Here is a 24141-nt window from a genome sequence, read left to right as displayed (position 1 = left end):
TTGTGCCACACCGGGCTTTACTTAGACAGCCCTATTGCGCTGCTTATGATGAAGAATGACAAAATCCAAATGATTGGGCTTCACAGTCATATGCCTGAGGCCAAGAGAAAAGAATTGTGTCGTCAAGTGGAGAGTCATTATGAAAAACTTCATTTATTGGCTATCTTTAACCACCCCCCAATTACATTTACAGTTCCATTGCATACTACTTGGAGGTTTAAAACAAATATCATTTTTATTCCTAAGATTTGAAAAATTTTCTGTTAAATGATCAAAAGTAGTTCTATCGGGGTATTTTAGCCTTATTCTGACAAATACAGACGAACATTCACTAGAATGAAATAAAATGTCTTGTCCTGGACATTTATCACCCACGACATTGTCTTTGCTATGGCATCCAAGTCATTATTAACCAAAAATGCCACCAACTTTTAACATCGTGAGCTCCTTCTCCCCTCTTCTCTTTATTATCCCTAGGCATTTTTATGTAACTGGACTAACGTACCGAAAACCTCGAATACTTGTTTATTACTGGTATAGACGTTAATTATCTAATGTGATGCTTTTCTATGTTCTGGCTTATAAATTTTCAATTCTTTTTCAAGTAATATCCAAATATTTTCATTGTGATAACAACTATTCCTTTGTGAAATTTATATTCCCCCAAAACAATAGAATTAGAAACATTACTGGGAGAATCCAGCTTAGTCCATGTCATGGTTACAAAATTGCTATCTATGCGACTAAAGCTACTAAATACACCCCTGTATTATTAAAAAATGAAATAAAATAAAACATCTGTAAGATTGGTAATTCGAATGTTATTTCTTTAGTAACACTTTTGGCACTAGAATTACAGTTTCTACGAATGACACTATAACGAAACTCGACAAATAAGTTCCATTAATCAATGAAATTAACAGTTCTGACATTTTGCACTGTGTACATTTCAAAAATCAATTCGAATAGTTTCATGTGGCCTTTTTTACTCTATTGCATTCATTTTCCTTAGAAAAGAAGGTTAGTTTGGTAAATACGCGTAGGTTTTATACACTCTTTGCGATTTCTTAGCGTATAAAGAATACTATTGGATAAAAAATGACGATCAGAAAGCAAGTTTTACCCTCTCAGTACATATGTGATCTATACATATATAAAAATAAGTTGTCTGTCCGTTACGCCAGATTATATCTTCTATATATATAAAAGAAAACAAACTAGAATGTAAAAACTGGAAATTGCATAAATATTTCGAAATATTTTGACAATAGATTAAAGTAATTCGAAAAAAGAAAAACGGTAAAAAACTAAAAAAAAACTAAAAAGAAAAAACTAAAAAAAAAATTAAAATTAAAAAATTCAAAAAAGAAAAAACCTAAAAAGAAAAAACGTAAAAAATAATAAAGATAAAAAACTAAAAAAAAAAACTAAAAGAAGCTAAAAAACTGAAAAAAAGAAAAAACTAAAAAAAACTGGGAATTGCACAAATATTTCAATATATTTTGACAATAGATTAAAGTAATTCGAAAACCTTAAAACAGATACCCCAAATTTTGAGGTTTCATATAAATTGTTGGAGCTTTAGCATGCTTGGGACGTAAAGATTTTTCCAGGTGTGAATGTTAGAATGAACATTGACAAATTGAAGAAAACAAATCAATAAAAAGAAGAAACTAAAAAAAAAGAAAAACTAAAAAAGAAAAAAAAACTAAAGAAGAAACTGTATCTATATATATAAAAATCTATATATATAAAAATAAGTTGTCTGTCTTTTATGTCTGTTACACTATGTCTGTTACGCCAGATTATATCTTATCTACATATAAAAATAAGTTGTATGTATTTTTGTATTGAGGGTTTGCATATGACGTCTGAAAAATAAAGAAGAAAAAGAAAACTGAAAAAAGAAAAATGGTAAAAAATTAAAAAAAAACTAAAAAGAAAAAACTAAAAAAAACTAAAAATAAAAAAAATAAAAAAAGAAAAAACTTAAAAAGAAACAATGTAAAAAAAATAAAAAAATAAAAAGGTAAAAAACTAAAAAGAAAAAAAACTAAAAAAAGCTAAACAACTAAAAAAAGAAAAAACTAAAAAAAACTGGGAATTGCACAAATATTTCAATATATTTTGACAAAAGATTAAGGTAATTCGAAAACCTAAAAACAGATACCCAAAATTTAGGTTTATTATAAATTGTTGGAGCTTTAGCTTGCTTGGCACGTAAAGATTTTTCCAAGTGTCAATGTTAGAATGAACATTGACAAATTGAAGAAAACAAATCAATAAAAAGAAGAAACTTAAAAAAGAAAAACTAAAAAAGAAAAAACTAAGAAAAGAAAAAACTAAAAAAGGAAAAAAACTGAAATGAAACTGTATCTATATATCTATATAAATGACGACCGGGACACTCAAAGAGAAATTACAGACTGGGATACCGGGACACAAATGACGACCGGGACACAGGGAATGTAAATGACGACCTGGACACAGGGACACAACTACAACGGGGACGCCGGGGGCACAGGGGGATATATAAATGACGACGGGGACACAGGGAATGTTCGATTAGCAATCACCATCAACAAAGCTCAAGGGCAATCGTTAGAAAAATGCGGTATAGATAGGAATACGGATTGTTTTACCATGGACAATTATTATGTTGGATGTTCAAGAGTTGGTAAACCTGACAATCTATTTATATGGACAGACAATAGGACAGCAAAGAATGTTGTATATTCGCAAGTTTTACGTAGTTAAATATATATATATCTATATATATACAAATAAGTTGTCTGTGTGTCGAGTGACGTCATGTTTGTGTGTCGACTGACGTCATGTTTGTCGACTGACGAAATTACAGACCGGGACATCGGGACGCAAATGACGACCGGGGCATAGGGAATATAAATGACGACCGGGACACAAGGAATGTTCGATTAGCAATCACCGTCAACAAAGCACCGGGACACAAATGACAACCGGGACACAGGGGATATAAATGACGACCAGGACACTCAAAGAGAAATTACAGACTGGGACACCGGGACACAGGGAAACAACAACAACGGGGACGCCGGGGGGCACAGGGGGATATATAAATGACGACGGGGACACAGGGAATGTTCGATTAGCAATCTCCAATAACAAAGCTCAAGGGCAATCATTAGAATAATGAGGTATAGATCTGAATACAGATTATTTTTCCCATAGACAATTATATGTTTCATGTTCAAGAGTCGGTAAACCTGACAATCTATTTGTATACATAGACAATGGGACAGCCAAGAATGTTGTATACTCGCAAGTTTTACGTAGTTAAAAATATATGTATATATATATCTATATTCACAGGTGGGACACAGGGACACAACTACAATGGCACGTAACGACTTACGCGCGCGGGGGGGGGGGGCTTGGGGGGGGGTTGCGAAGTGCCCCCACCAACTAGGTGTTGGGGTGGCACGAAGCGCCACCCCAACAGCTAGTATCTATATATATATATATATATATATATATATATATATATATATATATATATATATATATATATATATATATATATATATATATATATATATATATATATATATATATATATATATATATATATATATATATATATATATATATATATTTATATATATAAATGTAGTGCCCGTCTGTACGTCTGTTACACTATCTTTATGGTTACACTGTCTGTCTGTCTGTCACTAAGTAAGACGTCAATATATAAAAAAAAACTAAAAAAAATTAAAAGAACTAAAAACTATCTTTTATAAAAAAAACGGAAGAAAATAAAAAAAAATTAAAGAGAACTAAAAAAGAAAAAAACTAAAAAAAAATAAAGAGGAAAAAAAAATAAAAACTTAAAAAAAGAAAACAACTAACAAAGAAAAAACAAAAAAAAAACTAAAAATAAGGAAAAACTAAAACAATAAAAAAAGCAAAAAAAATAAGAAAATAAGAAATAAAAAAATAAAACTAAAAAACGACAAAAAAACTAAAGAAAAAACAAAAAAAGAAAAAGACTAAAGGGAAAAAAGAAAAAAAATAAAATATAAAAAATTGATAGAGAGAAAGCTGATAGAGAAAGTAAGAAAAGAAAGTAAGAATATATCTATATATATAAAAAAGTTGTTTGTCTGTGTGTCTATCTACTAACGTCATGTTTGTCAACTGACGTATTTATCTATATATATAAAAATAAGTTGCCTGTGTGTCTGTCGAGTGACGTCACTGTCCGCATATGATCTGATTTATTTCATCATATACCAATTCAAAAACGAATGTATTCAAGCCGGAGTAGCTCAGTTATATAACTACCTGTGTTGGCGCAGTGGGTTTGACCTTAGCGTGGTAATATGGGACCCAGAGATCGAACCATGCTGCAGGAATGCAATACAGGGCCGACACAGGGACCTTAGTAGTCAAGAAGCGTCGTTAATCCGATACAAATACAAATACAGTAGCTCAGTTGGTAAAGCGTTATGTTCCAGGTTCTAGGTCCGAGAGGTTCCAGGTTCGAACCTTGGCTTTAGCATTAATACAAAAGAAGAAAAAAAACTAAAAAAGATAAAAACTACAAAAAAAAACTAAAAAGAAAATCTATGTACATATATATATAAATATATATATATATATATATATATATATATATATATATATATATATATATATATATATATATATATATATATATATATATCTATATATATATATAAATAAGTTGTCTGTCTGTCTGTGGATCAGGTGACGTCATGTTTCTGTGTCGGCCGACGTCATGAAATTAGTTGTCGTCATTTTTGCTATGACGGTGACGTCATTAATGGTCTTTAAGACATATATGTTCACGTAGAAATCTATTAATGTTTAAGTTTAAAATGACTGATGAACTTACAATGGCAAAAGCCGATGAAGATGCTCAAAGAGTATATGCCAAAAAACTTGCTGCTGATAGAGAAAGTCAGAAAAGAAAGCGTGCCGAGGAATCAAAAGAACAGCAAGGAAACAGGCTTGAGGCTAAAGAACGCAAAACCGCGCAGTTAGATGAAGATCCACCTGGACAGCGAGAGTCAAAACATATCAAAGCTGAAAATGATAGCGATGATGATTGGGTTTGGGATTTTGACTTGGATAAGGTCATCAATGCCTACCAGGTTTTAGTTAAAAAAACAAAGGTTCGGCGATATGTATTTCATAGTGAAGCTGAAAAATAAAGAAGAAAAAGAAAACTGAAAAAAGAAAAATGTAAAAAAACTGCTATGAACTGCTATTTGCTATGACGGTGACGTCATTAATGGTCTTTAAGACATATATGTTCACGTAGAAATCTATTAATGTTTAAGTTTAAAATGACTGATGAACTTACAATGGCAAAAGCCGATGAAGATGCTCAAAGAGTATATGCCAAAAAACTTGCTGCTGATAGAGAAAGTCAGAAAAGAAAGCGTGCCGAGGAATCAAAAGAACAGCAAGGAAACAGGCTTGAGGCTAAAGAACGCAAAACCGCGCAGTTAGATGAAGATCCACCTGGACAGCGAGAGTCAAAACATATCAAAGCTGAAAATGATAGCGATGATGATTGGGTTTGGGATTTTGACTTGGATAAGGTCATCAATGCCTACCAGGTTTTAGTTAAAAAAACAAAGGTTCGGCGATATGTATTTCATAGTGAAGCTGAAAAATAAAGAAGAAAAAGAAAACTGAAAAAAGAAAAATGTAAAAAAACTAAAAAATACTAAAAAGAAAAAACACTCAAAGAGAAATTACAGACCGGGACACAAATGACGAGCGGGACAGAGGGAATATAAATAACGACCGGGACACTCAAAGAGAAATTACAGACTGGGATACCGGGACACAAATGACGACCGGGACACAGGGAATATAAATGACGACCAGGACACAGGTATTTAAGAATATCGTTCAAAGACAAATTTTTAATTGTAAGAAGACCGTTGAAAGAGAAATTTCTAATTGTAAAATGACTGAAGAACCTACAATGGCAACGGTACCACCATCGAAGTAGATAACCAGTGGGTTGTTCCATATTCCCAATTATTATCAAAAACATTTAATGCACACATAAAGACTTTCAGGGTTTCCACCCTGGAAACCCTGAACAGCGACAATTTGACATATTCGCAATTTTTACGTAGTTTAACTCCTGCAGACGAAATGAATGCTTGCCTGAAAAATTCTAATTTATGGGCACACGTAAAAATATTAAAATTAACTACAAATATGCGTGTTCGATTGCAAAACGATGACTCTGGTCAAACATTTTCAGATCAATTGCTGGCAATTGGAAACGGAAAGCTCCCAGTAGTGGGAACGCCAAAAATGTTGTATATTTGCAATTTTTACGTAGTTTGAAATACATATATAAATCTATCTATATTCACAGGTGGGACACAGGGACACAACTACAATGGCGCGTAACTAATATGGCGCGTAACGACATACGCGCGCGGGGGGGCTTGGGGGGGCGCGAAGCGCCCCACCAACTAGGTGTTGGGGTGGCAAGAAGCGCCACCCCAACAGCTAGTATATATATATATATATGTCTATATATAAAAAAATAAGTTGTCTGTCTGTGTGTCTGTCAGGTAACGTCATGTTTCTTTGTCGACTGACGTCATGAAGTTAGTTGTCGTCATTTTTGCTATGACGGTGACGTCATTAAAGATATTTAAGACATATATGTTCACGTAGAAATCTATTAATGTTTAAGTTTAAAATGACTGATGAACTTACAATGGCAAAAGCCGATGAAGATGCTCAAAGAGTCTATGCCAAAAAACTTGCTGCTGATAGAGAAAGTCAGAAAAGAAAGCGTGCCGAGGAATCAAAAGAACAGCAAGGAAACAGGCTTGAGGCTGATAGAGAAAGAAAGAACAGAAAGCGTGCCGAGGAACTACCAGAGCAACGCGAAAGCAGACTTGCTGCTAAAAGAGAAAGTGAAAAAAGAAGGCGTGCCGAGGAATCACAAAAACAGCAAGAAATCAGGCTTGCTGCTGATAGAGAAAGTAAGAAAAGAAAGCGTGCCGAGGAATCACAAGAACAGCAAGAAATCAGGCTTGCTGCTGATAGAGAAAGTAAGAAAAGAAAGCGTGCCGAGGAATCAGAGCAACCTGAAAGTTATCGCCTGGCATTCAGGTACAGCCCAGTCGATGATTATAGCTTGAGTAGATGTGTTCAAATCGGGACAATGTCTAAAATTTGTCCCTATTGCAAGGCCTTGAAATTCAATGGTGAAACAATGGGAATGTGTTGCGCCTCAGGAAAAGTTAAACTTCCTCTATTGGCTGCACTACCAGAGCCATTGAAGACTTTCCTTACTGGAACTACGTCAGAATCTAAGCGTTTTTTGTCACAAATCAGAAAATACAACTCATGTTTCCAAATGACGTCGTTTGGAGCCCAAATCGAAAATCCAGATCAATTTATGTCTACTTTCAAAGTAAAAGGGCAAATTTATCATAGAGCAGGGTCCCTTCTACCATTCTCAGGCGAGAATCATAAATTTTTACAATTGTACTTCATCAGTGATAGAAATTCTGAATTGAATGCACGTTGCAAAATTTCTCCCAACGTTGAAAGGACAATCGTTCCCAATTGCAACATCTTTTCCACGAAAATAATAATTTAGTGCGTCTGTTCAAAACAGCCATCGATTTGATGCCTACTGATACGCATAAAATTGTTATTTCCGCTGACAAAACGCCTCCTGGCCAACATGTGCGTAGATACAATGCTCCAACTATCGACGAAGTGGCAATCGTTATGGTCGGTGATCAGTTTTTACCTCGAGATATTATTCTTCATATGCGAAACGCTCAGTTGTTAAGAATTGCTGAAACTCATCGATGCTACGATGCCCTACAATATCCTATCATTTTTTGGGATGGAGCCGACGGCTATCACTTTAATATTAAATTGATGAATCCAGCAACTAACAAAGAAATGAATAAGAAATGCAGTGCAATGCATTATTATTCCTATACAATATTCTATCATTTTTTGGGATGGAGCCGACGGCTATCACTTTAATATTAAATTGATGAATCCAGCCACTAACAAAGAAATGAATAAGAAATGCAGTGCAATGCATTATTATTCCTATAGACTAATGATTCGGCAGGATGAAGAAAATTATATTTTCAAATGCCGTGAATTGTTTCACCAATTTGTCGTTGATATGTATGCTAAAATTGAATCAGAACGTTTGCTATATATCCGCCTGAATTAGACCAAGCTCCGCTCTGAACAATACATTCATTTGCGAGATGCAGTTATAAATGACGCTAATACCACAAACGTTGGAAGATTAACAATTTTACCTTCGTCATATGCTGGCAGTCCCCGTCATATGCATGAATATGCTCAAGATGCTATTGCGTATGTTCGTCTCTATGGTCGTCCAGATTTATTTATTACATTTACAAGTAATCAATCTTGGACGAGATACTGCAGCTTTTACTTCAAGGACAATCGGCGGTTCATAGGCATGACATTACGGCCCGTGTCTTCCGGCAAAAGTTGAAATCACTGATAAACTACATAGTAAAACTTGAAGTGTTTGGGTCAGTGCGATGCTGGATGTACTCAGTGGAATGGCAAAAACGAGGTTTGCCACACGCACATATACTAATCTGGCTACATAAAAAAATTATTTCGAACGAAATTGATTATGTGATTTCCGCTGAAATCTATCTATATAAAAATAAGTTGTCTGTCTGTCTGTCTGTGGATGGGTCAGGTGACGTCACCTGAAAAAACTGGATCAGGTGACGTCAAAACTGAAAAAACTAAAAAAAGGCAAAAACTACAAAAAAAACTAAAAACTAATAAAAAAAATAAAAAAGCTAAAAAACTAAAAAAACTAAAAAAAGGCAAAAACTACAAAAAAAACTAAAAACTAATAAAAAAGCTAAAAACTAAAAAAACTAAAAAAAGGCAAAAACTACAAAAAAAACTAAAAACTAATAAAAAAAATAAAAAAGCTAAAAAACTAAAAAAACTAAAAAAACTAAAAAAAGGTAAAAAACTAAAAAAACTAAAAACTAAAAATAAAAAAAATAAAAAAGCTAAAAAACTAAAAAAACTAAAAAAACTAAAAAAAGGTAAAAAACTAAAAAAACTAAAAACTAAAAAAAAACTAAAAAAAAGGAAAAAACTGAAAAATAAGCTAAAATAAAGGTAAAAACCAATAAAAAACTAAAAAAAAACTGAAAAAACTAAAAAAAGGCAAAAACTACAAAAAAACTAAAAACTAATAAAAAAAGTAAAAAAGCTAAAAAACTAAAAAAACTAAAAAAACTAAAAAAAGGTAAAAAACTAAAAAAAATAAAAAATAAAAAAAAAATAAAAAAAAGGAAAAAACTGAAAAATAAGCTAACATAAAGGTAAAAACCAATAAAAAACTAAAAAGAAAAAAAGGAAAAAACTAAAAAAAAATTTCATCTAAAAAACTAAAAAAAACTAAAAAAGGTAAAAACTAAAAGAACTAAAAAAGAAAAAAATAAATGACGACACTCAAAGTTGGGGTGGCGCGAAGCGCCACCCCAACAGCTAGTACCTGATAAAAATGTCGATAAGGGGTTACATGATATTATTGTAAAAAATATGATACATGGACCTTGCGGTGCACTGAACGAAAATTCACCATGCATGGCCAAAGGAAGGTGCACAAAGCAATATCCTCGACTTTTAGTATCCAACACAATTACTGGCAATGATGGTTACCCACAATATAGAAGAAGATCTACTGAAGATGGCGGTAAAACAGCAATAATAAAGAAGCGTAACGGTACCACCATCGAAGTAGATAACCAGTGGTTTGTTCCATATTCCCCATTATTATCAAAAACATTTAATGCACACATAAACGTTGAATACTGTAACTCCGTAAAGGCAATCAAATACATATGAAAATACGTCAACAAAGGCAGTGACATGGCAGTTTTTGGCTTGCAGCCCGAAATCAAAGATTTCGACGAAATCGTACAATATCAGGCTGGAAGATACATAAGCAGTAATGAAGCTGTTTGGCGAATTCTTTCATTTCCGATACTTGAACGTAGTCCAGCTGTTGTTCACTTAGCGGTACATTTACAGAATGGTCAACGTGTTTATTTCTCGGAAACCAACGTGCAACAAAGAGCCCTGAATCCACCGGATACAAAATTAACAGCTTCTTTTTCGCTTTGCAAAAATGATTCTTTTGCAAAAAAACTGCTGTATACTGAAGTGTCTTCGTATTACACGTGGAATACTAAAAATAAAGTGTTTGAACGTCGAAAACAGGAGGGTAAGTCAGTCTACGGCCAACCTACCATCTTCAAAGATACCACGATAGGAAGACTCTACACCGTTCACCCCAATCAACATGAATGCTTCTTTCTACGCCTGCTTTTGGTAAATGTACCCGGTCCGACATCCTTTGAGTATTTGAGAACTGTAAACGGTACTATACATGACACTTACCGTAGTGCATGCCAAGCTCTGAATTTATTGGAGAATGACCAACACTGGGATAACTGCATCAATGACGCGTGCGAAACGTCAACCCCAAGTCGAATTCGTGCATTGTTTGGCATCATTTTAACAACTTGCTCTCCATCAGCTCCTACAGAGTTATGGGAAAAATATAAGTAAAAAATGTCCGAAGATATACTCCATCGAAAACAGTTAGAGACGTCAGATATGACTTTTGATTTTACATCAGAAATTTATAACTACACTTTAGTTATTATAGAAGATTTGTGCGTACGTATGGCAAAAAAACCTCTTCAGGATTTGGGAATGCCTTCACCTAACCGTATCGCTGCTGTTTCGACATGTGTAGAATTGGATCGTGAACAAAGTTACAGTACGAGAGATCTATTGTCGTATGTACAAACTAACATTTCCAAGTTAATGTCGGAACAAAAAGACATTTATGATACGATAACGCATTGTGTCGATAACAACGTTGGAGAAATTTTCTTTTTGCATGCGCCAGGAGGTACTGGTAAAATGTTTGTGATAAAACTGATTCTGGCATCAATTCGATCAAAAAATGATATAGCGTTGGCAATTGCGTCGTCCGGAATAGCCGCAACATTGCTGCCTGGTGGAAGAACTGCTCATTCCGCTTTGAAATTGCCTCTGAATTTGCATTCTACAGAAACTCCCACGTGCAATATTTCCAAATCATCTGGGATGGGTAAAGTATTGCAGCAATGCAAACTTATTATTTGGGATGAGTGCACAATGACACACAAAAAATCACTCGAGGCTCTGGATCAATGCTTGAAAGATTTGCGAGGGAAGTCGAAACCCTTTGGCAGCACATTAATATTGCTTGCGGGAGATTTCAGGCAAACATTACCTATAATACCTAGATCAACCCCTGCAGACGAAATGAATGCTTGCCTGAAAAATTCTAATTTATGGGCACACGTAAAAACATTAAAATTAACTACAAATATGCGTGTCGATTGCAAAACGATGACTCTGGTCAAACTTTTTCAGATCAATTGCTGGCAATTGGAAACGGAAAGCTCCCAGTAGACTCAATTTCAGGACGTATACAACTACCTGCTGATTTCTGTAACTTAGTGACGTCCAAAAATAAATTGATTGAAAAAGTATTTCCGAATATTCTAAACAATTATAAAAATAATAAATGGCTAAGTGAAAGAGCGATTCTTCCACGAAATCAACAATATTGTTTTGACCAAGATTCGAGACCAGGCAGTCCTTTACAAGTCAGTCGACACAGTTTTGGGACCAAATGAAGCGGTTAATTATCCATCTGAATTTTTAAATTCCGTGGATCTTTCAGGGTTTCCACCACACGTGCTACAACTAAAAATAGGCGTACCAATAATACTTTTAAGAAATATCAACCCACCAAAGCTTTGCAATGGCACGCGACTGGCCGTAAAAAAAAACAATGGAAAACCTAATAGAGGCCACAATCTTGACAGGGCCTTTTGAGGGTGAGGCTGTTCTTATTCCTCGCATTCCCATGATTCCAACGGATCTGCCTTTTCAATTTAAAAGATTGCAATTCCCAATTCGATTAGCATTTGCAATCACCATTAACAAAGCTCAAGGTCAATCATTAGAAAAATGTGGTATAGATCTTAATACTGATTGTTTTTCCCATGGACAATTGTACGTTGCATGTTCGAGGGTCGGTAAACGTGACAATCTATTTATATGCAGCGACAATTGGACAGCGAAGAATGTTGTATATTCGCAAGTTTTATGCAGTTAATTTGTATTGTATCTATCTATCTATCTATCTATATAAAAACGAGTTGTGTGTATGCATGTTTGTTTGTTTGTAAAAAGAGCGTTTGCATATGACGTCATTATTAGTACATAAGGCTTTGTATATGCACAGACAATGGGAAAGCCAAGAATGTTGTATATTCGCAAGTTTTACGTAGTTTAAAACACATATATAAATCTATCTATATTCATAGGTGGTACACAGGGACACAACTACAATGGCGCGTAACGACTTACGCGCGCAGGGGGGCTTGGGGGGCGCAAAGCGCCCCCACAAACTAGGTGTTGGAGTGGTGCGAAGCGCCACCCCAACAGCTAGTAGTAAATAAGAACTGGGGACGCATTTCTAACGTTATTTATCCACCCTCCGGCGAGGAGATACTAATGGTGGCTAAAGGGATAGTCACACAAATAACTAGGTAGAATACTGGAACACGGCCGAGATGGTTAAATGCCCTATAGTTACATGAATATGTGTGTGGACAACACTCTTTGCGACAGTCAAGAGTATTGAAGAAAGTTCTAAGGATTGGACAAAAAAGAACGCTTGCAAAAATAATCAAAAAAGGTAAAGCTACCAATTGCAAGATCTGGGTGAGGTATCAGGTTAATCTTAATATCTGGCCAACTATTAGTGACTATAATCCTTAGAATGTTCTAAATAGCACTAAATGACCCTCTCTGTGAAAACAAGCAGAGTTTCCGGCCAAATCTTTTGTGTGCTGACCTCATATTCACTCTAAAAATGCTTTTAAAAGAAGCAAATGAATGTCGAAACAAGTTTTAGTGGGTCTTCATATACTTCGAAAAAGCTTTCGACTCCGTAGATGGCCAAATGCATTGGAAGTTTCTCGTCATTGAAAACTTGTACGTGTCATCAAAGCTGTTCACAAAGACAGAGAATATTGTATGAAGACAAGTGATTAGAGCAACCAGTATACCTGGATGTTGAACCAAATAAAAATATACCAGGGGCTTCCAGGTGCTCAAAAGGTTGCACATAATAAAACCTTGGCGAAGGCACAAGAACTCCCTAATCATAATAGTAGCATATAAGAGAGGTGAGTTGGCGCAATGTATCTGTTTTCATGATAACCGCAAAAACGTGTTTCAGTGTCTTAGAATTTACGAGTGCTTACCCTTCAATTTGTAAATTCGAAATAAAGAAGCCAATTAGTTTTTTTTGCAAAATACAAAAACGACCGTTTGGGATCGGCCACTGATGTCTCACAACAAGGCCCTTGAAGCAGTTAGTAAGACTTTACAAGACATAGGAAACAGTAACAGGTTAATTACTTTAGCTACCAGAAAGCTAGCTAACACTTCTTAAGTATTTGATCCTCTCAAAGCACGAAATGTTAGACCTTAAAAAAGACAGGCCCAGGCTTTCGACTCTTGAATCCTTCATAACCTACCTTAGCTCGCTTCAGTTGGCTTCGGCCCTTCTGCTTTTTGTCATCATGACATCACTTTTCTGTTTTGTTGAAATATTTATAGCCTCGGTCCATCCTCATGATTTAAAAAATAATCTGCACCGATTTACACGTTTCTAACTGGATTAGATTAGCTTATTTTTCCAGGCATAGGAAAAAATGTAAACTCAAATAATAATATACGCACACTCTAAATGTTTGTTTCTCTCTAAATTATGTATATATACTAGAAAAGGAAGTGGTTCCGTCGGATCTTTGATTATTAAAGCTTAGCTTTTTAGGCAATTCGTGGCCTTTCTGCGTTCACTGCAGTCACTAAAATTGAAAGCTCTTCCCTTCAGCCTTCAAATGCTCGTATTGTTACTTGACACTCCAATCTTTTGGTTAGCTTTTTTATTTTAATTTTTTTTTATAGCTTTGGTTCATCCTCACGGTTCAAAAGTTATTCTAAATAAATTTGCACATTTCCAGCTATATCCAAGACAGTAATTTTAGTCCGAACAGTCAGAAAATGCAAAAATACGCCATGATAAGAAGTGACAAGTGTAGCCCCATGGGTAAGGTAAGATCTGTTTGACCAAAGGGCTCAAAATGGCTGACTTGGTTGCGTGCTTCCTAAGTCAGTGCTTATGATTTACTTTGAAACAGAGAGTTTAAGCAATTTCTTTCTGTTCATTTTCTTTTCATTTCTAAAATCCTATCAGACCAATGTGATATTTGATTATTTTCTTAGTTAAATTTCATAAGATGATAATATTTGAGTTCAAATAATTGAATATACCAATTCTCGGGCAAAATAATAGCCTGCGTTTGAGGGCCAAGATCTGAGGTCCGCCAGAACAAAGCAAAGTCTCAAATATGGGGCTTCTCTTAACTGAAACTGGAACAATTGTGTCCCTTTTACTACTAGTACTAGTACTAGTACTTCACGATTGTCTTCCATTCGAGTTTTTTTTTTATTGGTAAACAACCCTTTGAATTGTTATAGGCATATTCTTTTTTAACAATGTATATTATTATTTCCTTTAAATGTACCTTTTAAAAACTCTTATACCAAATAATTAATAACATTTTTCATTTCCGATGCAGAGTATGTTTCTATCCATTATTCCTAGGTTTGTATCCACAACTTACAAAATGGTCTATCCCTGATAATAGGACCATATGTTGAAAATGCACTTTGAAAATTTAAGTCATGTTGAAACGCTCGTTTCAAAAGAGCAATCTAACGCCTAAGTCACTTGCTGTTGGTGAATAAACAAATAAAAAAAAAATGCAAGCTCAGATCTTTCAGCAAAATAGATATATTATGCTCTTGCTCTAGCAAAATGGATATATTTTACCCTTAAACACCTATTTAGTTGATCTTTCAACTATACTGAACAAAACGGCTATCTCAAAATTTTGATCAGATAACTTTGGAAAATAAATGGCGTGGGAAGGGGTCAGTTGCCATCCAATCTTTTTTATCACATAAAAAGGGCACTAGAACTTTTAATTTCCGCTCGAATGCAAACTCTCTCAATCCTATAGAACCATTACAATCATCCCTGGAGAAAAAGAAACAACAACAAAAACAAAAAAATTAACACGCATCCGTGATCTGTCTTCTTGCAAAAATAGCAAATAATAATAATAATAATAATAATTTATTTATAACCCACAAAGTACATTAAACTGTGGAGTAAACACACAAAAAAAGGAAAAAAACAAGACAAAAAACATAACAACATAAATAACATAGCAGCATAGCAACATACAACATAAGTAAATTACCTCCATTCGAAAAATGGCCAAAGAGGGTCAAAAACACCAATCATTTGCCGAGTTTTAAGACATATATCTTTAGATAAATGTTTTAGTCGCGAGGGCGCCTCAACGATGTCAAATTTAGAGACGACTGTATGATTCCGATACCACCGAGACAGACGCAGCAAATACTTGCAATACTTAAAATATCCTGAACGTATTTTCTTTGTATCCTTCTTACGAAGGAGGAAAGCAAAACCAGAAAGATAAAAAACAGCAGGGGCACAAAAACTAGAATAAAGACGGCATAGTCCACTTCGGTTATACCGACCACGATTTGGTGAAATTTTCGCGTATCCAACCCGCATACTTTTCAGCACGCTGGACGTAATAGCGGAGCAAGTAGACGAAAGTGACGTGGAAAAAGAGAGACCCAACCATTTAATACTTGCCGAACATGGTATAGTTGAAGAACCCAAGCAAAGAGGTGATGCTGGTGGAGGACTCCCAAAACACAAAAACTCACATTTGGAGGCATTAACTGAAAGGCCTACTGTGGATAGTGCGGCTGAAAGCAGGTAGAAGTTGGTAATTAGACTATTTTTTGTCCGGCTAAGAAGCAGAACATCATCAGCATATGCAACGTGACTAATGCCTAAATTATCATTGTAAAAAATTGACGGCTGAAGACGTTGGAGACACGAAGCTAAAACACATTTAAAAATGCTCGGGGATAACACGGCACCTTGCCTAACGCCTTTTTTAACAGGAATATACTCCCCTACCGTACCATTCCACTTCACCCTAACTGAAGAATTAGCATACCAATACTTAAACACGGAAACAATAGAAAGGTTAACACCCGAGGCTGCTAGAGAAAACAGAGCATTTGAATGAATTACATTATCAAAAGCACTAGATATATCAACAGTCAAACAATACAGGGGACTTTTTTGAGCAGCAGCTTGTTTCATTAGCCGACCCACATTATGGTGCGCTTGAACACAGCCCATACCTTTTCTAAAACCAAGCTGGAAGGGTGTAAAATTGCACTTGGAGTTAATGGCCGGTAGCAATACATATTCAAATAGCTTACTAACAAAACAAGACACAGTGATAGGACGATAATTAGAGCAAGCACTGGGGTCCTTACCCCTCTTGACTATGGGAGATATACAACGGGACAAAAAACTATCTGGCACAACGGACTGTGCCAAACACATCTGAAACAATAACTGCAATCCTTCAGCAGTTCAGGACAATCATAAGCAAAAAACTTGAAGCAAAGACCATCACTATCGAGAGACTCAGACTTAGTCGCTTGCATAAGAGCTCGGAGTATAACACCAGATTCCACCGACAAAACTTGAGATTGGTTGATACGAATTGAGAGGATTGAGTTGTCAAGCTTTGTAAAATGATTTTGGAGATTAATATTAAACGAAAGCAATATATTCTTATAATGAGAAACAAAGTCACATAGCCGAAGAGACGAATTAATTGGAGGTGAACACTTAACACTGTTTATAACACGATCCCAGGATTTCTTGTCACAAGGACCATCCCAGGCATTCAGTCTCACTCTACGCAGGGAATATTTGTACTCTCGTTTGGTTTTCTGTTTTATTTGATGTACTGAGCCAGAAGAAGGACGATTACAGGCTATCCACATACGGAGCCAGAACTTAGCTTTTTGTTTAGCTATCCTCACTTTAGGATCAACTTTCCAAAAGGGATTGCGAGTACCCGTTCGCACGCACTCGAAGGGTACAGCTGTTTTAACGGCAGACTTTAGACAGAACACTATTTGCTATAATACGAGTTGATATCTATCCGAGTTGAAGTTGTAGATACAGATGTTTGCAATAAGTGGAAAGGCACTTTAATAGATGATAATAACTGGGACAATGTCAATACATAAATTGGAACATTGGTATTTTCCCAATTTAACTTTGAGAACCACTTGGGAGAGTTACGTTGCACAGAGGTCGCCATGGAGCAAGATAGTTGGCACGTGATTGGTAAATGATCGTCGTCGATTTTAGAGTCTTGCACATGAACTATTGATGAAAGTAGAGTTGAATCTGACACAATTACATGATCAAGGTTGGAAGTAAGACCACCACGATTGTGAATATAAGTAAATAGAAGATCTTTATCAGCAAGATGGAATCCTCCAGGTAGTGAATCGAGAAAGATTTCAGATCGGTCGGAATTAGATAATAAGTCAGTGTTCATGTCGCCGGCGAGAACCCATTTGGTATTTTGTTTTGAAAGGTCGCTAAGTAGTGTTCGTAGGCGATTACATGCTTGTGAAAAACTAGACAATGACTGCACAGTCTTTTTATTACAGGGGAAATAAATGTTTATAAATGCGGTATCACCACATTTTATCGCTAAGATGTTAGCGTCGCTTTGCAATAATATCGGCTGAGTCTTGTGTCTGAAATAGATGGCCAGACCTCCTGATGGTCTTCCACGGGTTTTTTGGGCGGCTCTCAAGAAGGTATAATGGGTCCGAGAACGCTTTAGGCTATCAACATTCACTTTAGAGAGAAGGTGTTCCTGTAGAAACACAAAACGCTACTTGAACATCATTTTCAAGTAGCTCACTTATCAGTAGATCCTTGTCTTTTGTACCATTAATATTAAGGGAAACAAAGCTAAACGGAGTTTGAGCATTCATTTATTAGCGTTGTTGAGAGCCAATCGGAGAACTTTGCATTTCAAACTAAAACTTACGTGTTCCATAGTGCAATTTGCACATTTTGGTGAGGCTTGGCAAGGGTTTTCCTTGGAATTCACATGAGGGCCAGAACATCTGGAACACTTGGGATGTGCTGGTGAGCGGGGACAAGCTCCAATCAGGTTATCAGTACTTTGACAGCGAAAGCATCAACACGGAATGGATTGAAAGGGCTTAGCGCGAAAAATTTCATACCCAATAAGGATTCCCGACTCCAGAACTGCGTTCAGAGCGGTTTTGTCGATGAACTCGAGGCGAAAAGTACGAGAGTTGCCGATTTGATTAGCATTAATAAGTCCTTCCGCTGAGGCCTCTAAATCAGCTCTTGAATAATTATGGGGTATATCCCGGACCACAGCTAAAGGCTTTTTATCAATTACTTTGGTTTCAACGTTAGGGATGGAGCTAGTAACAGCTTCAGCGAGCGAATCGGCTGAGCGCTTATCGCGTACCATCACAACCCAGCTTTTGCTAAGTGGATTAGATTTTAGACTTAAGATTCTGTCATGACCATCCAACGTTTCGAGCTTCTTCATGCGAAGGATAGGGTCGCTGAGCTCCGGGGGTGGGTTTCTTACAACGACAGCGTAGGACGGTTTTTTCGTATTTTGAGTAGGGGCTACAAGCTTAGACTGTCCCTCAGTAACCTTGGACGCAATATCACGCAGCTGTTCAAGGCAAGAATTCACCTTGGCACTGAGGGTACTGAAGGCATAGACAGGGATCATTGGCACTTCGCTGGGACATTCGATAACAAATTCCGGAAGCTTTATGTTCTGGGAATCGCACTTTACAAGCGAAGAAATAATGTCCGAAGCACAGTTTAATGCAGCATTGGCTCCTACGTGCTTCGATGGGACTTCATTCGGAAAAAGCTTTAAAAAAAGCAATTTACGGGTCTCACAAAGAGAAGAAGACTCGAAGAAATCGGGCAAGTACTCTTTTATCGTATCGGGCGAAGCTCCTTTAGCAAGATTTTTCTGTACAAAGCAGAGGATAGGATTGTAGAAAAGTTCATCTTCGCACCAATTACCAATTCCCATTTTCTCTAGAGTTAATAAATCACTAGATCCCAAGGGAATTTATAATAAGTAGCAAAAGTGTCAGTACCAGGTAAAAAGGTAATCCGATCATAAATGTCTCTGGGGAAATCACACAGGTTGAACCTTGCTTTATTAAAAGGTTAATATCCAAAAACAAGGTGTTCACGTAACGAACTCTAAATCAATACTGAAAATTCCACTTAATTGTACATAGGAGCTCGAAACTTCTACAGTAGAGTTTTCAGGTACATTGAACCTCACGGTGTGATTTTCATCAGGATTCCTTGAATTTTAGGAGTTCTTTCCCCCTATTTCAAAAATCATAAAAATTTTCTCAGGTTCTTAACTTTGGATGGATAACGCTAAACTTGATGGAACTTCAACATAATAATCTGATTCTTTTGATGTATCTACTTATATCAAAATTTTGTTTTTAGAGTTTCGATTACTATTGAGCCGATTCGCTCCTTACTTACAATTCGTTACCACGAATTGTTTGACAACTATTAAGCTTAAAGTTTGGTTTTGATTTGATGAAACCTGTGACAAGAAAAACGATTAGAGCCTGTATATTCTAATTATGTACATTTCATCGTACATTATTTTTTTAATAGGCCTCTACCCTATCAAATAAACATGGAAAGCCAAACTGTTCCATTGCCTTTCTGACGAAATAGGTTTTCGAGTTATTACATAATTTTTCACTCATGTCGCAAATTCTAAAGTAAACACATGAACCTTTGGTGTATATAACTTTTAATCCTTAAAACAAAAAAAAATTAAATACATAAAACAAAAGAAATATCAAATTTCTTTGAATTCAAAAATGAACACAAGTGAGTAGTCACACTGGTATCAAAATTTATCTTCATTGTTTTCCGCTATTATTTATAATTTTAAACCAGAATCGTTTATGAATGGTTCAACAAAACTAACTCTGCACAGCTACATGGGCTGGCTTTCTGCACAACTAGATCTCCCTATTTGGCTTGCTTTCTAGCCATTAGTAAGAAGAACTTGATCCTGACTGGAAGATCTATTGTAGAAGGTTCACATTCCTTTCCAAGTACATCCATTACCCTAAAAATACCCGCCTGATAAATATCCATCTATAGTATACATCTTCAGATAAAATACGTCTTATCAACAAACAATCAGTCTATTTAGTAAAATTATTACCACCATTTCAGAAATTAACCTTCAAATGTATACAAAAAAATAAATAATAAAATGCACTGTGAATATCAATATGTCGGTTGGCATTTTGAACCTATTTGGGCCAAAGTAGTAAGTTTAGGCTATAAATCATGGAAAACGAAACTCCTAACAAACCCCCCAGGAGATAAAATGTCGTTTTGCTGCCCCACTGAGGGCAAAATGCGAAAAGTTTTTTTTTTATTTGAAGTCGAAAAACCACATACTGTCCAAATTTTCTGAGAATACAATTCGATGTCCGTATGCATTCAATTTACTTGTACTAATCTAAACGCAACTAATCTTCGTTCAACTTTTTCCCTTTAAGTTTATATATTGGAAATATATGATAAATAAAGCCTTTACACAAAAGTTCTTGAGCTCCAGTAAAGGGCAAACGACCTATCATTCTAGAGTTTTCAAGGGAGGTATCCAAAGCTATTTGTGGAAGTCAAGCTTCATTTTTCATTATAGTTCCTACATTTTTTTAACTATACATATTATTTGTGACGTAATTAAAAAAACAACTCTAAAAATAAAGGGACAAATCAAAGAGACACATTTTGTTGAACTGACTAAGTCAGTTCAAACATTGAAATTAATACGATTTTTTTAATATGATTGAGACCATAACCTTGACTCAGCTGACACTACTGCCGTAGCTTGTCAACTTCTTAAGCAAAAGAAAAAGAATGCAAATATTTTGAGGTGAACACTGAAGCACTAAGCATTAACTGTACTGAAGCACTATAGTTTGCAATCAAATAAATGAACCTTTTGTAGACCTCCAGCAAGAAACGATCATTTAGACAGGCCTTCAGTTAGAACTATTTAAACAGGGCGAAGAGATATGCTTTCAGTTTGTTGAAAATGTATCATATTTCAATATATCAATTTTTATCAATATATAATAATAATAATTTATTTATCACCCACTTTACAAAAACAGAGGTTAAGTGGAGTAAAATACAACAGAAAAACAGCAAAAGTAATACAAGAAACAAATTTAATCACATACAGAAAAAAAACGGATAAGGCGATGAAAACATCCTAGCCTATAAATCGCTTCAATAGCTAGATTGGCAGATAATTTTTCGAAAGCACCAGTAATATCCGTCGCACAATACTTTTAAACCAGTTTTGTATTCCGGTAAGAACGAGGTAGATATAAAAGAAATTTGCAGTACCGGTAATAATTTACACGAATACGTTTTAGATCACCAGTCAACAGAAGTGGCCTAATACCAGAACAGAAGAGTACAGAATGATCGCAAAAATTTGAGTAAAGCCGAGTTAGCGCTCTTCTCCTATAGTGTCCACGATTTGCTACAATCTTAGAGTAACCGAGCCTCAGCTTATCACTAATATCTTTGACAGCACGAGACCGGAGAGCATTCATAGAATCGCAAACTGTTATACCAAGCCAACGAAACGATTTAACACAAGGAATACTAAAACCACCGCAGTGTAGTAAATCTGAACGATTATTACCGTTGAAAACAAGAAACTCGCACTTGTCAATATTTAGGTACAGGCCGATATCGCGGAAAGCAGAAGTAACCGACTTCTCTGAACGGGCAAGACCAGACTCAGTTTGACTAATCAGAAGAAGGTCATCCGCATAAGCCAGATATGAGATATCAGATGGTCCTATTAGACACATAGTCGATATTTTTGATAGTACATTTTCAATACAAGCATTAAAAATATACGGCGAAAGAACTCCCCCTTGTCTTACACCGCAACGAACAGGGATATGACCAAAATAAGAATTATCTAATGACTTAAGGCGAAATTTCTATCAATATATTAATTTTTATCAATATATCCATATATCATATTTCAATATATTAATTTTTATCAATATATCATGTTTCAATATATCAATTTTTGTCAATGTATCAATATATCATATTTCAATATATAAATTTTATCAATATATCAATATGTCATATTTCAACATATCAATTTTATCAATATATCAATGTATCATACTTCAATATATCCCTTTTTATCAATATATCATATTTAAATGTATAATTTTTCTTAATATAACAATATACCATATTTCAATATATCAATTTTTATCAATATAACATATTTCAATATCAATTTTCTTCAAATCAATATAAATATTTCTTCAATATTTTCTAATTAATCTTCATGGTTAGTTTTTTCTTATGATTTAAAATGTAAAAAAACTGAAAAAAATAGTAAGGGACTTGTAGGCTTCACTTTTGGGAAGAATACAGCGAGGACAAAGCCTTATGATTACAGCTTGTCTTTTTACTCGAGGCACCAGAGACAACTTGCACTATTAAAAAATTTGAAACAAAAACTTTTATTAAAATAACTTTTCAAACAAAATAAGGTATAAATTAAAGAGCACTCTACAACATAAGGATATACGTTAAGATAACAGCTCTTGCTTCATAATATGCAAAATAATCTCAGTTTATTTTGCAGTGGGAGAACCTTTATCTTCACTTTTTTATACTGTTGTACAATTTTTTTTTTTAAATTTAGAAAAATAAACATAGAATTGACCACATTTATCCGTTTTCAAATAGCCTATATACGAAAGTTCAATACAAAGTTAAATACGAAAGATAAATTAGGTTAAGTTAGGTTAGGTTAGACTAGTTAGATGGTTAATGCGTGTTTGCTTATAAACAATTTTCAAGACTTGAAGAATACAGATAAATATTGAAAAATTGTTATGGAAAAATTGGAAATACAAGGGTTAAGTAAAGATAAAGGTTCTCCCACTGCAAAATATGTTAACTAGGATTACTTTGCATATTATGAAGTAACAATTGCTTTCTTATCATGTTTCCTTATGTAGTGTGTGAGTAACACTCATGCATTTACAACCGAAATAATTGTATTTAAAAATCATTTACTGAATTCGACCTATTTATTCTCAAATAAAAAAACTTGCTGGTCGAAATTCTTTCGATGTCGATTAGATGTAAAGCTAAGACCTGAATGGTGTAGGTCAGAGAAAAAGTCGTGTAAAAAGTGCTGTACGTAAATTAGATGCAAGGCTCAAACCTGAGTGGTGTAAGTTACGAAAAAGGTCATGTGAAAAGTAATGTACGTCGATTAGAGGCAAGTCTCAAACCTGAATGGTGTAAATCCCAGAAAAAGTCGAGTAAAAAGTGGTGTAAGTCAATAAGATGCAAGGCTCATACTTGAATGGTACAAGTCACAGAAAAGGTCAGGTAAAAGTGGTGCAAGGCGATCAGACGCAACGAAAAAAGTCGTGTTAAAAGTGGTTGAGTCGATTTGATGCAAGGCTCAAACTTGAATGGTGCTAGTCACATAAAAGGTCGTGTAAAAAGTGGTGTAACTCGATTAAACGTAATAGAAAAGGTCGTGTAGATCTATCTATTAGCTTTACAATCAGCTTCAGTGCTCCTCCTAAGCCTAAAAAATGGATTTGCAAACGTGATTGGGATAATGCAAATTGGTCACTCTATTTTTCGATTCTCGCTATTCTGCTATCCACTATTTCGGTGTCTTATCATCTTCTTGGTGCTGGTTATTTTGTCAGTGATGCTCGTTGTAAGTTAAACTCTTACAACAGAAAAATCATTTCTTCAATTAAACAAGCTGAAGCAATAGCTGTTCCGTTGACTCGCGTGCGACTTAACACCCGTAAGACCTTTTGGAAGTGTGATCCGGAACT

At 35.1% G+C, this 24141-nt stretch overlaps 2 protein-coding genes and 1 long non-coding RNA gene across 17 annotated transcripts in view; 1 reads left to right on the top strand and 2 right to left on the bottom strand.

The window, feature by feature from the left end:
• Nucleotides 1-1308, bottom strand: part of LOC136025369 (uncharacterized) — a 51031-nt gene extending 49723 nt beyond the window's left edge. Inside the window, exon 1 of the mRNA XM_065701331.1 lies at nucleotides 691-1308. Coding sequence (XP_065557403.1) covers nucleotides 691-718 — 28 coding nt within the window. The 5' untranslated portion in view covers nucleotides 719-1308. The remainder of the gene's footprint in view (nucleotides 1-690) is intronic.
• Nucleotides 1-24141, top strand: part of LOC136025374 (uncharacterized) — a 110331-nt gene that overhangs the window by 62454 nt on the left and 23736 nt on the right. The window lies entirely within an intron of this gene.
• Nucleotides 19996-24141, bottom strand: part of LOC136025372 (putative methyltransferase DDB_G0268948) — a 31359-nt gene continuing 27213 nt past the window's right edge. For all 14 annotated transcript variants that reach the window (XM_065701339.1, XM_065701348.1, XM_065701346.1 and 11 more), the window contains one exon: nucleotides 19996-20336. In XM_065701339.1, the coding sequence (XP_065557411.1) occupies nucleotides 20237-20336 (100 nt within the window). In that variant the 3' untranslated portion in view covers nucleotides 19996-20236. The remainder of the gene's footprint in view (nucleotides 20337-24141) is intronic.

The sequence above is a fragment of the Artemia franciscana genome, chromosome 3 (genome assembly GCF_032884065.1).
Source record: "Artemia franciscana chromosome 3, ASM3288406v1, whole genome shotgun sequence".
Lineage (NCBI taxonomy): Eukaryota > Metazoa > Arthropoda > Branchiopoda > Anostraca > Artemiidae > Artemia > Artemia franciscana.
Note: the sequence above shows the minus strand (reverse complement) of the source record. Positions and strands in the feature narration are given on the sequence as shown.